Source organism: Colius striatus, chromosome 1, assembly GCF_028858725.1.
Source record: "Colius striatus isolate bColStr4 chromosome 1, bColStr4.1.hap1, whole genome shotgun sequence".
Lineage (NCBI taxonomy): Eukaryota > Metazoa > Chordata > Aves > Coliiformes > Coliidae > Colius > Colius striatus.
The window spans coordinates 94,004,264-94,018,062 of record NC_084759.1 but is presented as its reverse complement, the minus strand read 5'-3'; the positions used below and the strand labels follow the sequence as shown (position 1 = coordinate 94,018,062).

The following is a 13,799-nucleotide window of genomic DNA, read 5'->3' as shown; positions in this document are numbered from 1 at the left end:
ATCAGTTGACATAGATCCACTGACTCCCTCCAAACATCCTGGACCCTCAGGTCTGCAAAATTTCAGTTTGCCTACAGTTTCTTGGTAGCTTGTCAATTAGTGTGACTGACCAGATTTGTCCTGGTTATTGTCTTTGTTAACAGTAATTTGTCAGGTTTTATCACTCTACTTTTGTCTCTTTACCTTTCCTTATCCTTCCAACTGTGAAAAAATAAACATTCTCACATTCCACCAGTTAGTGTGATTGACTAGGTTTTTTCTTATCGCTACCTGCTTTGTCAGTCAAGTTTGTCTCTGTATATTCTTGTTTATGGCTCCTCAGACCATATGTCCTTAAAGGAGTAGATGTGTTCCTTCTGTATGCCCTAACACTTGCTTTCAGTGTGGACTTAGAAATTCAGGGTATTGACATGCAAGCATAGGTGTGGTAAACTTTGTCAGGAGAAGTCATTACCTTTTTCAAGCTGCATGTTTTGCCCTTCAACCAGTTGTGGTTCAGCTTCCACTGGCAACCTGAACTGACCACAATGCCTTTCCTGAATTGCTGGTATAACTCTGCATATAAAGATAATCCAGAAACCACACCAGAGTGTTGTGATCAGTAAACAGAGCTGTTAATTGCAGGAGTTGAGGGGCTGTAGCAAGACTGATTTGGTCATTCCTGATGTTGAAACACACAGCAGCCCTCTGGAGGAGCAGCATCAAGCTTGATAGCTGCTACAGCCACAAGACTGCAATCTGTGTGTGCCTTTAAATGGTACCCACAGTTTCTGCTGCTCTTTGCAATGATACTGCTAGCTTTAAGGAGTTCCCATGTTTTGACCACCGTTGCACTAGCAGAGCCATTAAGGAGACTGCATGGCAAAGCAGATCAGGGAATTGGTCAAACTGGAAAATAGCTTTTATGTTCAATATAGATATTTTCTGAACCGTTTCCTATGTGGCGGCACTAACAATTCCCTTGGCAGAGAGGGCGGAATTTGGAATGCCATAAGACAGTAATTTGTGTTGACCAAGGTTTATATGATGTTCCCACAGACTGGCATAGAGCCTATTGAAAGTTTTTTACTTGTTTCTTTAAAAAAAAACTTGTACTGTGGGCATAGGGATACTACACTTGAAAGATCTTTTATAAAGGCTTTCCTGCAAAGAATGCTACAGGTTTTCAAAAGGTGACTTTACAGCCTGAAACAGAAACATCAAACTGATGTTGTAATTTCATGATCAGTGTAAGCTGACCCGCCCTTCTTCCTCCTCCAAAAGAGAGATGTGATCCCATCCATACATTGCTGCTCATTTCTGCCCTTGTGGTACTTCCTTATTTTTTGCACAGAAATTCGTGACATAGGTTCAGAGGTGATCAAGATGAGAACTCTCTAGGTCAGACTGGATCACTGCACAAATATTTGTGTTAGTTCGAGGGAGATGAGGTGATGTAGGTGTTGGAATAAGCCAAGTAGGGAGGGACTGACTTTCAGGCTCTGGTTACCCAGCCACTTTACTCTGATGTAAATTCAGCACACTGACAAGGGACAGTCTTACCTCTGCCTCACCTGTGGAGCTGCTTGTTCTTCTGCAACACTCCCTCCTGTGTACACCAGCTCTAGTAGTCATTGAGCTACACAATGAGCCGTGATCACAAGACTAGTTGAGCTAAAAATTCACCTAGGATAAGACTGACCTGCTCCTTTCAGCAGCATGTAGACTTCATACTACGTTAAAGTGATCATATGTTTACAGTCTCCACTTAGTATTGTATGTCAGCTTTGAGTAGTGTTCGGACCTGTAATTAATAAATGTACAGAAACATCTGCCCTATGCACAGCTAGGGACTGGACTGACAAAGGTAGTTTTGTACTTGTTTTTTCTGTGATGGAAGTTGAACTGCTGAGGTAGCCTCAGGGTTTGCACTGTACACTGTTAATTTCAGTCTTTGTGCTCCAACTCCCATTTTCAGTAGTTTCTTTGCTGGCAATCATGACTTCACACAATTCCTAATTTCAGGGATTTTCTAGGAGCAAGAAGCTTACTGTTGTGCAAGTAGAAATATTAGAGTGATTCATACATTTATTCTTTCAATGTGGTGTATAAAAATCCTTTCAGTGCTAGGATTTTATTATTTAAAGTCCTCTAAAAACTTCTCTTTTTAGACTTACAATAGCAGCTTTAGGAGAAAAGCTGAATGATTACTGGAATGAAATGAAAAGGAAGAAAAATGAAGAATATCCATTGGCTTTGCCTGTTGAGGAGATACAGTGAGTATCACTTCTATTTAGAAGAATTTTGCATACTGTTACTGCTGTTATACACTCAGTCATGAAAATTAACATGTGAAAGTTCTCTTATCTTTCCCGTTACAGAAAGCAACCTGATCAGACGTGGGTACAATGTGATGCGTGTCTGAAGTGGCGGAAGCTGCCAGATGGAATAGAGCACTTGCCAGATAAGTGGTACTGCTCACTGAACCCTGACCCACAGTTCAGGTAAAACTGATTTTCATTATCTAAATACCTAATATCTAAATACTGCTTTTAGTTCTTATCACCTGTTGCAAGCATGGATGTTAACGTTTTTTCTCTTGCTTGGGCTTTTTTGTTTCCCTCCTTAACTCAGGAATTGTAATGTCCCAGAAGAACCAGAAGATGATGACTTAATACATCCTACATATGAGAAAACTTACAAGAAAAAGTGAGTACTAGAGACTTTCTTGCAAGTCTCTTAACAGTAGAAAAAACAAATGCCCTTTAATCTCAGATGTGGTATAGTTGCAACTCTTCTGGGAATATATTTAGCCAGAAAATAGTGTCCTGAAGCCAAGACTTGATCATAGCAGTGAGCAGATAAATAGCACTGTTCTTTTTTCTGTTACTAGTATTGTTGGCCTTACTACAAAATTTCTTTGACTTAATACTTTTTTGCCCTCCTAAATCAAAATTAGGAGAGCAATGCAGAAACTGATGTTCAAGTACAACTGTCAGAGGGGCATTGTTTCATACTAGTAAGTGGTGTGAAGATAGTTTGAGGTGTTAGGGAAACAAGCTACTGGGGCTATTGGGAGACTGTGTCTTAGGTAACTATTATTTTCACATGTTGAAGCAGCTGAATACTTTGATACATTTAGTTAAGAGTTAGAGATACATTTAGCTGAGAGGAAAAAAAAGGGACTTGAATAATTTTAACTAATCCTGGCTAGCAATCCAGAAGAGGGACCTGGAGTTGGGGTTTTGTTTTTCCACTTTTTGAAAAGTATTTTTTTATCTGAATGAGAACTTGCTTGAAGATAAGTTAACTTAGACTGACATCTAAGTTCAAGCAGAAAATTATAGAATAAACCAGAACATATGAATTAGAAATTTATTGTGTCTAGCTTAGATAAGGAGCATGGTGTTCGCTTTCAGATTTTAAGGTTGGTTTGGTTTTGTAATGAATTAACATTTTGAATCTAAGCTCTTAATTTGCTTTTTCCTTGCTGCTGTGCAGAGACAGGGAAAAACTGAAGAAGCGGCTAGAGTACAACCACCAGGTAAGTCTAGAAGTTGATGGGAGACTGGCATTGGTAGCAGAGTTGTCCTTGCTGGCAGCAGTACTATGCACTTTGATCAAGTAGACCAGGCTTTGAGTTAGAGTTTGCCTTAGCTAGTGGCCAGCTGGCTGGTTCAATATCTTGTTTTGTTTTGGTGTCTGTAGGATATGCTTAGTATTCGCAAACTAAAAATCCCCTGTCTTTGCTGTCTGATAATGGAAAATAGATCATTGCTTCCTGTACAGTACTTAAGAAAGAGTTTGAGGGGAACAAATAATAGCAGAAAAATGTCAGTCACTCATACCTGTTTTTGTGGCATGATATTTAATTATCGAAAGTGGATTTCTTCTAGAGAGGTGTGATAAGGATACTAAAAAAAAGATGCCCTTAAAACTGGGGTAGAGCGTGGGGATGGACAGACTTGTAGTGTAGCTGTACTTCTTGAAGGAGGCACTTAAATGCAGATCAACATGGTTGAGTGATGAGAATGTGTAGAATGTAACTCAGACTCAAGTTTCCGAAGTGTGACTTAGCTTAAGTTGCATACCTCGTTGTATTTTTTCTGCCATTACTTTTACCCAAGTACAAAAGTAATCTGTAAAAGTATTGTTCATTTTAGACAAACAGAATTAATTACGAGCAGGTTTAACAGAGATGGCTGTCTCGTACTTCATGTATGATGGTCAGGCTTTGTGTACAAGCTTCAGATACAGCTTGAGAGGAGCTCTTGCCTGAGATTGTACATGCTGCATTAAAATAGCTTCATCTAGAGAAAAACTTGCTTTCTGACAGCAATAAATCTGAGCATGGAGAAGAGTGTTCAGCTGGCGTACAGCATTCAGAGTCCTCTGAGAAATCTGTCAGTAGTCTGTAGTTATGATGTAGAACTTGCTTTTAATATTTTATATGTCTTAAACCAACAAGAAGGAAATACTACACACACATCAACAGATGGGAGAGAGGTTGCACGGTCATTAAGAAAGCTGGGGTTTCCAATGTGGGGTCTGGTTAGCCGTTCTTATTGCAAGGAGATCCTTGTAGTATACATACGAAATGTCATTGAAAATAGCAGAGAGTTCAAAAGAACTGCGTAAACCTAATCTGAAGAATCTAGTAATGTCTGTTTCTTTACTTCTTAACTAATATTAACTTACAGGTCAATAATGAAGTGTTCTTAAAAACACATGTTTCTTCAAGTAAAGACTTCAAAACATTCTCAGCCGTGAGTGGAAAGGAAGCTGGTTCAAGGTCACTTTTACCAGAAGTATCAAATGTTTCTGTCAAAAGACCTCTGCTTATTATAACTAGATCAGTATCTTCACCTCATTCTGATTCTGATACCAGGTTAGTGAAACCGTAAAAGTAGATTCCTATTTTTTATTAGTGAACCTATACAAAGTTGATTCATATTTCTTTCCTATTATTCCTGTTTATTAACTTCTTAATAACTTGTTAGTGAAAATGATGGTGTCAAGTGTATTTCCATCTTAGGGTGATAGCTGCCAGAATTCCTATGTCACTTATGGGAGTATAGGAAGTAGTAGGTTGATCAAAGGTACCTAGAAACCTCATGAAGTACAAAAGTGAATGCAGCAGAAAATACTATGCCTTGGCAAGGAAAGTTCCTGGTGGTTTGTCTGTTTAGAAGAAGACTGTAATGTGTGTCATGGTTTGACATGGAGCCATTTCTGGTGGTGGGGAAGGGGCTGTAAAGATGGCTTCTGTAAGAAGTTGCTCGAAACTCTCCCCAGCCCTAAGCTAGACCCACTTCTGGGGCTGAGCCAATTAGATGCCTCCATGATCACTTTTTAAGAAGAAGACGAAAGAGGAAGGTTCTTCCTGTTCCTTCCTTTTTTTTCCCTTCTTTTTCTGGCTGGTGGTGGTGCAAGGAGTTGGAAGAGAGAGAGAAGCAACCATGTGGACCCGAAGGTCAGTGAGGGAAGAGAGGAAGAGGAGGTGTGCTGGAGCAGAGACTCCTCTGCATCCTGCAGAGAGGACTGGTGAAGCAGACATTTGTTTGTACTCTGCTGAAGACCACATGCCAGGGGCAATGACTATGGTCGGAGAAGGCCATGTGCCATGTGAGGGACCCCATGTTCACAGAAGCTATAGCTGTGGAGAAGAACCCACGCTGAAGAAGTTCATTAAAACTATGCCCAGAAGAGGCCATGTCCCGTGGGAGGAGCCCTGTATCTACAGAAGCTGCAACTGTGGGGAAGAACCCATGCCAGAGATCCTCACTAAGTACTGCATCCCGTGTGAGGGACTCTGTATTGACAGAAGCCACAGCTGCTGGGAACAACCCACACCAGACAAGTTAATTAAGAGCTGTATCCTAGGCGAGGGACCACGTATCAGAGCAGGGGAAGAATGGCAGGAGTTGTCCTCATCTGAGCAGAGAGAAGAAGCAGAGCCCATGTGTGAGAGACTGACCACGTCCCCCATTTCCTGCCACGCCGGGCCGTTGAGTGGGGAGGAGGTAGAGATATCAGGAGCAGTGAGCTGGGCCTGGGAAGAAAAGAGGGATGGGGGAGGGCGATCTTAAAGTGATGGTTGTGACTTTCTCAATCATCCTGCTTCATTTTTGCTTCTTGTTATGTTCTGTTTCTGGTAGGTAGTAGAATAAACTTTCTTACTTTCGTCTCTTAAATTGAGTACTGGAGTCTGTTTTGCTCAGAACCATAATTGGCAGCAAGCCCTCCCTGCCCTTGTCTCAGTCCACAACAACCTTGATTATCTTTTTTCCTCCCATTTCTCTGGGGCCTCCGCCATCCTAACAAGGGTTTGGGGTTGATGGGGGGCACCGAGCAAGGACTGTTATGGTGCTTCTGTGATGGCTGGGCAAAACCACAACAGTATGTTAATCACACTCTGCAGTATGTTTTCTTTAACCTCTGTTGGTTAAGGAATGGGGGTGGGGGGATGTTCCTGCAAATACCAAGTCTGAGTCTGTTTTGAAATAATCTGTGAAAGTAATAATTTAGTGTGTCTGTCAGCCACTTGTTTTTACAGGAAAGGCATTTACTCTGGCTACACATCTTAAAATACTGTGCAGGAAGACGTTGCTTTAGAGATATCGAGGGGTAGTTTTTAGTAGTGTTTACAGAAACACAAAGCAGCTTGAAACAAATTACTCTGCAATCATTTTGAAACTGTTTAATGTTTTGCTTCTTAGTCTTAAGCGGAAGACGCCTGGTTGCGTGACACCCATCTCTTCAAAGACACCTCGAATGAATGACAAAACGTTCAACAACCATGATGATGATGACGATGAAGATGTCATTATTTTAGAGGAGAGCAGTACTCCAAAGCCTTCAGCAGATTCTGACGTTCCTGTAGTAAAAACTGAATGTATTAATTTGGATCAAGAGGAGAAGCAGGAAGAAAGCTGTGTCGTGGGAGAACCTTGCAGTGCAGCTACTTCAGAAACAAAAACTGAACAATTGAGCTCGTCGACACAAACAGAGCTCCCAAATTTAGTTGTTAAAAAGGAAGAAGTGGAAGATGACACTGATATTCAAATTCCCAGGGCAGAGATGGAACCTAAACAGCACAACGTTAATGGTGCTTCCGAGACATCTGTAGATCTTGGACATGAACTGAAAAATCAGCTGCAATTATTAAACAAAGAAAAAGAAATGTACCAAAACAAATGTGAAGTATTAACCAAACAAGTGGAAACGCTAGAACAGAAGATCTTAGAAATGAGTAATAAGTATGTAAAAAAAGAAATGTGCCATCAATCAACTGAGACCATTTCTTCATTTGAAGAGGGAAACGTTAATGAAAGAAGTTTGGCGGAAGTGACCGTTCTCTACGAACAGGCCTTAGAGGAAATAGGAAAACTAAAGGAGCAGTGCAGCACCCTGCAGAACTTAAAAACTGAATGCAGCAAGTGTGTTGAGGGTGAAAGTAAGAGCGAGGTAGATGAAATTGCTATGCAACTGGATGATGTTTTCAGGCAACTGGACAAGTGCAGCATTGAGAGAGACAGATATAAAAGTGAGGTATGTTTGTTAAAACAGTAATAGCCTTCAAATTAGTTTGGTTTGGGTTTTTTTTAACAGGTGTTTCATAGCAGGTGATCAAACCACCTAAAGGGGGAAGAATTACTAAATTAGTGTTGGAGCTTCTGAATTTTTGCTTCCATAGTTAGAAGTAAGGGAACTTGAGAGAGACTGGAAGGTTCTGAGTGGCACTGACTGCAAGATGAGAGACTGAGGGGGCACATATACAGTGGTTTAGCTGACAGCTGGCAATTTTAAAGCAGTTTCTCTAGGATGTCATATCTTAAAACCTCATGAGTTAATTAAAAGCAGTCATGTTACACAAATTTGAATAATTTAACTTTGTTGTCTTTATTTTAAGGGACCACAATTTTATTTGAAATCTAAAATTATTTTTATTTACTTGCCAGGTTGAGCTACTAGAAGTGGAAAAAAGTCAAATTGCCTGTCAATGTGAAGAACTCAAATCAGAAATTGCACAGTTAAAAGCTTCAATTCCTCAAGCAGTAGCACATGCAAATGATTCTACCACCAGTAATGTAGAAGACTCTGTAAATTTTTCTGATGGAGAAAGGTATAAACTTTGTTCTTTCTAGACTATATTTCAATCAAGATTTTGGATGGCTGATTGATTGTATCTGAAACGTCTTGATGAAGGTCGTATCTGATAATCATATAATAAAATGTGATGTTTGGAATTCTTTTCTACTGCCTCTTGTGACTCCTAACTCAGTAACCTTTTTTTTTTTTAATCAAGTGATTTATTAGAATTCTTTTAAGAATTCTTTTTCTGTGAGTGGGGTTGGCTGTTATACAATAAAATGCCATACTGACACTTCTTAAAATAAAAATAATGTTACATCATTTGTAGACAGAACTTGCAGAACAAGTTGAGAGAAAGGAGGCAGGGTGATCATTAGTTTATGCTGCATAGATGAACTTCACTTTTGTATCCTATTTTTCTTTCCTGGATCAGTAGCACTCTGAAAAGAGTTTGGGTTTGGTTTTGAAACTTACCTTTTCTGTAAGAACTTCTTGCTGCAGACTGTTCCTACAGAACAAGACTGCAGCCAGAGTCAATCTTTGAACTAAATGAGGGTTTAAATTTAAAAGTAGAGAGCTTGCAGCTCTTGGTTAGTAGAAATAGGAAACATGCAAAAGAAGTGCACATACCAGATGCAAGCAGGGATGAGCAGTCTATCAGAAATATAGGCACACTGCCTGGGCACATAGGGTGGAATTGAAAGCCAAAGCCCAGCTGGACTTAAAACGGGCAAGGCCTGTGAAGGGCTACCAGAGAGCTTTTGCAAGCTCAGTAGCAGCAACAGGAAAACGAAGAAAAATGAGGGCCTGCTGCTCAGTAGGGCAAAGGACATGAGGTGTGTGAGGCACAAATTACTGAGGTACTGAGTCCCTGCTTTACCTTTTTTTTTTTACTGGTTAAGTTCTGTCCTCTGAGCCACGTGGTAAACACTTCAAGGTGTGAAGCATTACCTGTAATAAAAGGTGGCTGAATTAAAAGACCATTTAAGCACATTAGACATACACAAATCCATGGGACCAGAAGAGATGCAGCAGAGGGAGTTGGTCAGTTGATGGCAAGTTGGCCTTCTGATGTTATCTCCAAAAGGTTGTGGCAGTCAAGGTTCCTGATGCCTAGAAAAAGGCAGGTGTCATGTCTGTATTTAGGACAGGCAGAAAGGCAGATCTGAGCTACAGGCTGGCTGCTGTAGCCTCAGTCCCTGGGAAGACCATGGAGCAAATCTACCTGCAGCTCCATGACAGTCAAGGTGGTTAGGAACAACCAGCATGGATTTACTGAGGGCAAATCATGCCTTGCAGCCTCCTTGCCTTTTACAATGACAATGAGATGAGCAGCTCTGTGAGCCTTCATTTTACCAAAGCTCTCAATGTGGGCTGCCATGGTATCATGAAAGTGGTTCATGAGATGAGGTTTGGATAGGTAGACTAGGAGGTGGGTCTTCAAATTGTCCAGACTGATGAGCTCAGGGATTAATACTGAGGCCAGTAGTGGTTAATGCCTTAATTAATGGCCTAGATGGAGTAAAATCAACTTGGTAAATTCACCGTGACATCAAATTGGTGGGAACCAGTGGTAGTCTAGAGGACAGGGCTGCTGTTAAGGGACCTTCACAAGTTGGAAAAATGGACTGAGAGAAACATCATGGAAATTCAACAAAGGCAACTGCAGAGTTCTGCACCTGTTTTGGAAATACCCCAAGCAGTTGGACAAGCTGGAGACCACTCCAGAGGAAAGCAACTCTGAAGAAGATGGCCTGTGATGCTGGTGAAATAAAAGTTGAATGTGAATCAGCAGTGCACTCTTGTGGTGGGAGCTCCCAGTGCCTACTGGGCGGTATTGGCAAAGGTTCAACTAGCAGTTTGAGGAAAATGATTCTTCTCTGCTTGGGAGTATTGTGTCCAGTTTGGGCTTTCTGTTCAATGAATGACACTGACATATTGGAGCAAGTACTGAGGAACCACCAAGATGGGTAGGGGCCTGAAGCATCTGATATAGAAGGGAAAGTTGAGGGCAAGTAGCCTTACAGAGAGCGGGTTACCTTGAAATTTTGTTGCTCTCTTCTGCTGCCTGTAGAAAAGATGAAGCCAGACTCTTCTTACAGTGATGTGATAAGAAACAATAAACACAAGCCTACCACAAAGGAAATTACATTTCAATATTAGAGAAAATAGTTTTTCACAGAGAGTAGTTAAACCCTGCTAAAGGGACATAGGGAGACTGTGCTATCTCTCACCTTTGGAGATTTTCAAAACACAAGGTCCTAAGTAACTTGATCTGAGTTGCCCCTGCTTTGAGTGTATGTGGGAGGGAGGTAGGAGAACGGACTGGGTGATTTCCAGAGACCCCTTTCAGTCTAGTTTTTGTTACGGTTTGATCTCCTCTTGACTTGTCAGTGTTTCATTTTCATCTTGTAGCATCTGACTTGTGCTTCCTAAAAGAACTAGCAAGGAGTTGTAAGTAACTTCTACCATAAGGCCTGTTGGGATACAATGGTACTGTGAAGACTGACTACTGGAGATAATAAAGGAACTACTGGTAGAAGGAAGTGCTCAAGAGAAGGGATGAGTGATTTGGAAGCAATGTGATCAGGAGAACAGAGCAAGGAGATCCAGGAAAGAAAGCGAAAAAGAAGACATAGCATTTTGCTTGTACTGTAACTGTCTTACCTTAGTTCCTGTTTATCTTTTACAGCCTTTGGATGAACTAGTCTTTCTTGCCTTCTCCTCTCTTGTTTTTCTCATCTTTTGTTCCTATATGTGGTAATACCTTCTAAATGTATAAAAATACTGGGGTGTAATATTGTTGTGAGAAATAAAAAGGTAGCATGAGATTGTGCTAGTGCATATTTGCTAACTTAAAGAATTCAAAAATATTTCTGATCTGTCTTGAGAAAGGGAGAATTCAGTTTAGCCCTGAGTATTTATTTGAAACTGAGGGCATATACACCTTCAAAATTAAAACTCAAGAGGCTCGGCATTGAAAAGCTGGTAGATTTTGAAATTATCATGATGCAGCCTTAACTGCATGAAGTCTTTTGTTGGTTTACAGAAGTCATGTACTGAGCCTGTCCAGTATAGAGAATATATTAGTCCAGCTTTGTTAAATAAAGTGTCATGTATTTGAACGTAGAACTTCATCTAATCATATATAATTATTTCTTCACAGCTTGAAACTACGCTCACTTCGAGTGAATGTTGGACAACTTCTGGCTACAATCATGCCTGATCTAGACTTGCAGCAAGTAAATTATGATATCGATGTAGTGGATGAAATTTTAGGACAAGTTGTAGAACAAATGCATGAAATCAGTAGTACTTAAGATTTTAGCAGACTCTTGCTTGATCTTCCATTATACCTTTGTGTAGATTCGAAATTGTATATACTGCTTCACTTTATATATTTGACATAATTTCATCAATAAGGGTATATACTCTCTGCATTTACATGTTCCCACAGATGCAGTGGGTGTTATCTTCACTTCTTCTTAAAGGAACACTGTCAATATTGACCAACCCTGATGTACTTAATTAAGGACTTTGCTTTTAAAATGTATTTGTAATTAAATTTGCAAATATTTTTATTATTAGGAATCTTAATACTTTTCTACAAAAGCTTTTTCGTTGACTTTCAATCTTATATAAGCATTAATACTTGCAATTATTTCCTCTTCTAAAATCTAAGTAGTGGAATATGTTAAAAATGCAAAAATGAACCTTCCTTGATTTCCTTTTCAGAACAAACCTTAATAGTGCTGTTATATACTACAGTATTGTCTCATGGCTATCAGCAATGATGTATGTTGCATTAATGGGATAGAAATGTAACTAGTAGGTGAAATTTTTGGCCATATGGGTAATATTTGTATTTTGCTACCAAAAGAAGGAAAATTCCTTAAGGGTTTTATCCTGAAAACTGATTATGTTTTACTCCCTTTCGGATTCTTTAATGTCACTGAAGAACACTATCTGTACATAGTTTTGCAGCATAAACAACTCTGTGGGGTATGGCCAGGATGTTTCAGCCTTTTCAGTGATGGAAACTCCACGTGCTTCTTTGTGTCCTGCCATTGCTACTTGTTTTCTACATCCAAGAACCTGTCTGTATTTGAGCAGTCAGAGGGATCATCAGTTCTACCATATAGTTCCCATTTGAATGCCACAGTACTGGTTCCTAAGCCCAGGTACGTACCAGTACATGGCTTCAGTGGTCAGATTTCACACACAGCCTTTGCCCACTTTTTTTCTCCAAGTCAAAGGCTGATGGAGTGGTGAAGCATCTTGGTGGACCATTGGAGAGAACAAGGTGGGGTGGCATATCCAGAGCTCGGGTAGGAGTCCTGGGCAACCTCTGCTCTGCATAGAATGCCGCCTCTTGAGAACTGAAGGACTTTTTTCAGGGAAGCCCAATGTTGAAGAGGATTGACATAGAGGTTCGGTGATGTGCACAAACTCTTACATCTATTTTCTCAAAAACCCAAATTGTTGCAGTATTAGACATACAGTCCTCTTTGGAGTCTCTTAGGCCGATGCAAGGGTGTTGAGATTCACCTGCAAAACTTTCCTTCATATCACAATGTAATGTGCTGAGTACAAATGGGTCAGCCTACTAAACCCTTGAGTAACTAGCTGAATGAAGGTTTTGGACCTTTGAGGAGGCATGTTTACTTACCTGTGGTGTTAACAACTACAGAGTGAGCTAAAGCTGAAAGTGTTCAAATACAACTTGTTTATGCTGTCTTAAAGCTTAAACATCTTTTATTATAGCCAAGATAGGGGAGTTGTTGTTTCCCTCCCCTCCTTGGTGTTTTTTTTTCCTTAAATGTGTTACAGGAGCTCTTAAGCCACTAGTTCTGTGCTCCAATGCTCATGCAAAAACTTCCTGAAAGAAAGAGTACTGAGACAAATTGCTGTTACAGTGGTGACAGTATTCTCGGCCATTGCATGCTTTTTGTTTGAAGTCATGGGGAATAAGAAAAAAGGTGTCAAAGGTAAAAAATCCACCTTTTACTCTTTGGTGGTATTTTTCATCCACATAACGACCAAGAAAAAATGGATTTTGCTTTTAAAATATTGTTTTAACAAAAACAGAAGCATTGTGAAATAGAACCATTCAATATGGTCATTCCTAGGAAGTGTCTTTTTTTCATAAAGCCAACATTTTTGGCTTTTGCACTGGTACTGTCCTGATTTAATTAGGTTATGTTTCTTTTAGTTGAAATTCAGTCAGTTTCTTTCGATGGACAGTATTTCAATTTTAAGATGCTATCTATTCTATTATGGCAATGAGGGTAATGCAATACTGTTGAACTTTATAATGGATAAATTGAATGTTTGATTTTTGAAGAGGTGGCTGTAATATAACTGTTTGTATGACTTTTAAAAAGTTTATATTTTCCATTTATTGGTGTGTAGTTTTCCATTTCTTAATTGTTATTTATTGTTTCATCAGACTGTAGTTGAATTTCTTATAGACAGCTGGCAAAATATAGCATATGACTATATTAAAAATGGCAAATTTACCCTGTACATTTACACTTTGAAGAACAGTGGACTAATGGAAATGGTTTTTATTTACTTGTTAAAATGTATTTTTTGTAAAAAATTAAAAACAATATATGAATCTGAGTTTGCTGGATCAACACTTGTATGTGATCAAATGCAATGTTTTTGTTTATAAATAAATACTATGCAGAATGGCTAGTGTCTCTGGCTTATTTAAAGTTTTT

General features: G+C 39.6%; 1 protein-coding gene across 2 annotated transcripts in view; it reads left to right on the top strand.

The window, feature by feature from the left end:
* MORC3 (MORC family CW-type zinc finger 3) overlaps positions 1-13,769 on the top strand; it is a 29,503-nt gene extending 15,734 nt beyond the window's left edge. For both annotated transcript variants that reach the window (XM_062001180.1, XM_062001191.1), the window contains 8 exons: positions 2,151-2,255; positions 2,361-2,483; positions 2,614-2,688; positions 3,481-3,523; positions 4,680-4,867; positions 6,699-7,530; positions 7,941-8,104; positions 11,240-13,769. In XM_062001180.1, coding sequence (XP_061857164.1) covers positions 2,151-2,255; positions 2,361-2,483; positions 2,614-2,688; positions 3,481-3,523; positions 4,680-4,867; positions 6,699-7,530; positions 7,941-8,104; positions 11,240-11,393 — 1,684 coding nt within the window. In that variant the 3' untranslated portion in view covers positions 11,394-13,769. The remainder of the gene's footprint in view (positions 1-2,150; positions 2,256-2,360; positions 2,484-2,613; positions 2,689-3,480; positions 3,524-4,679; positions 4,868-6,698; positions 7,531-7,940; positions 8,105-11,239) is intronic.
* The last annotated feature ends 30 nt before the right edge of the window (positions 13,770-13,799 follow it).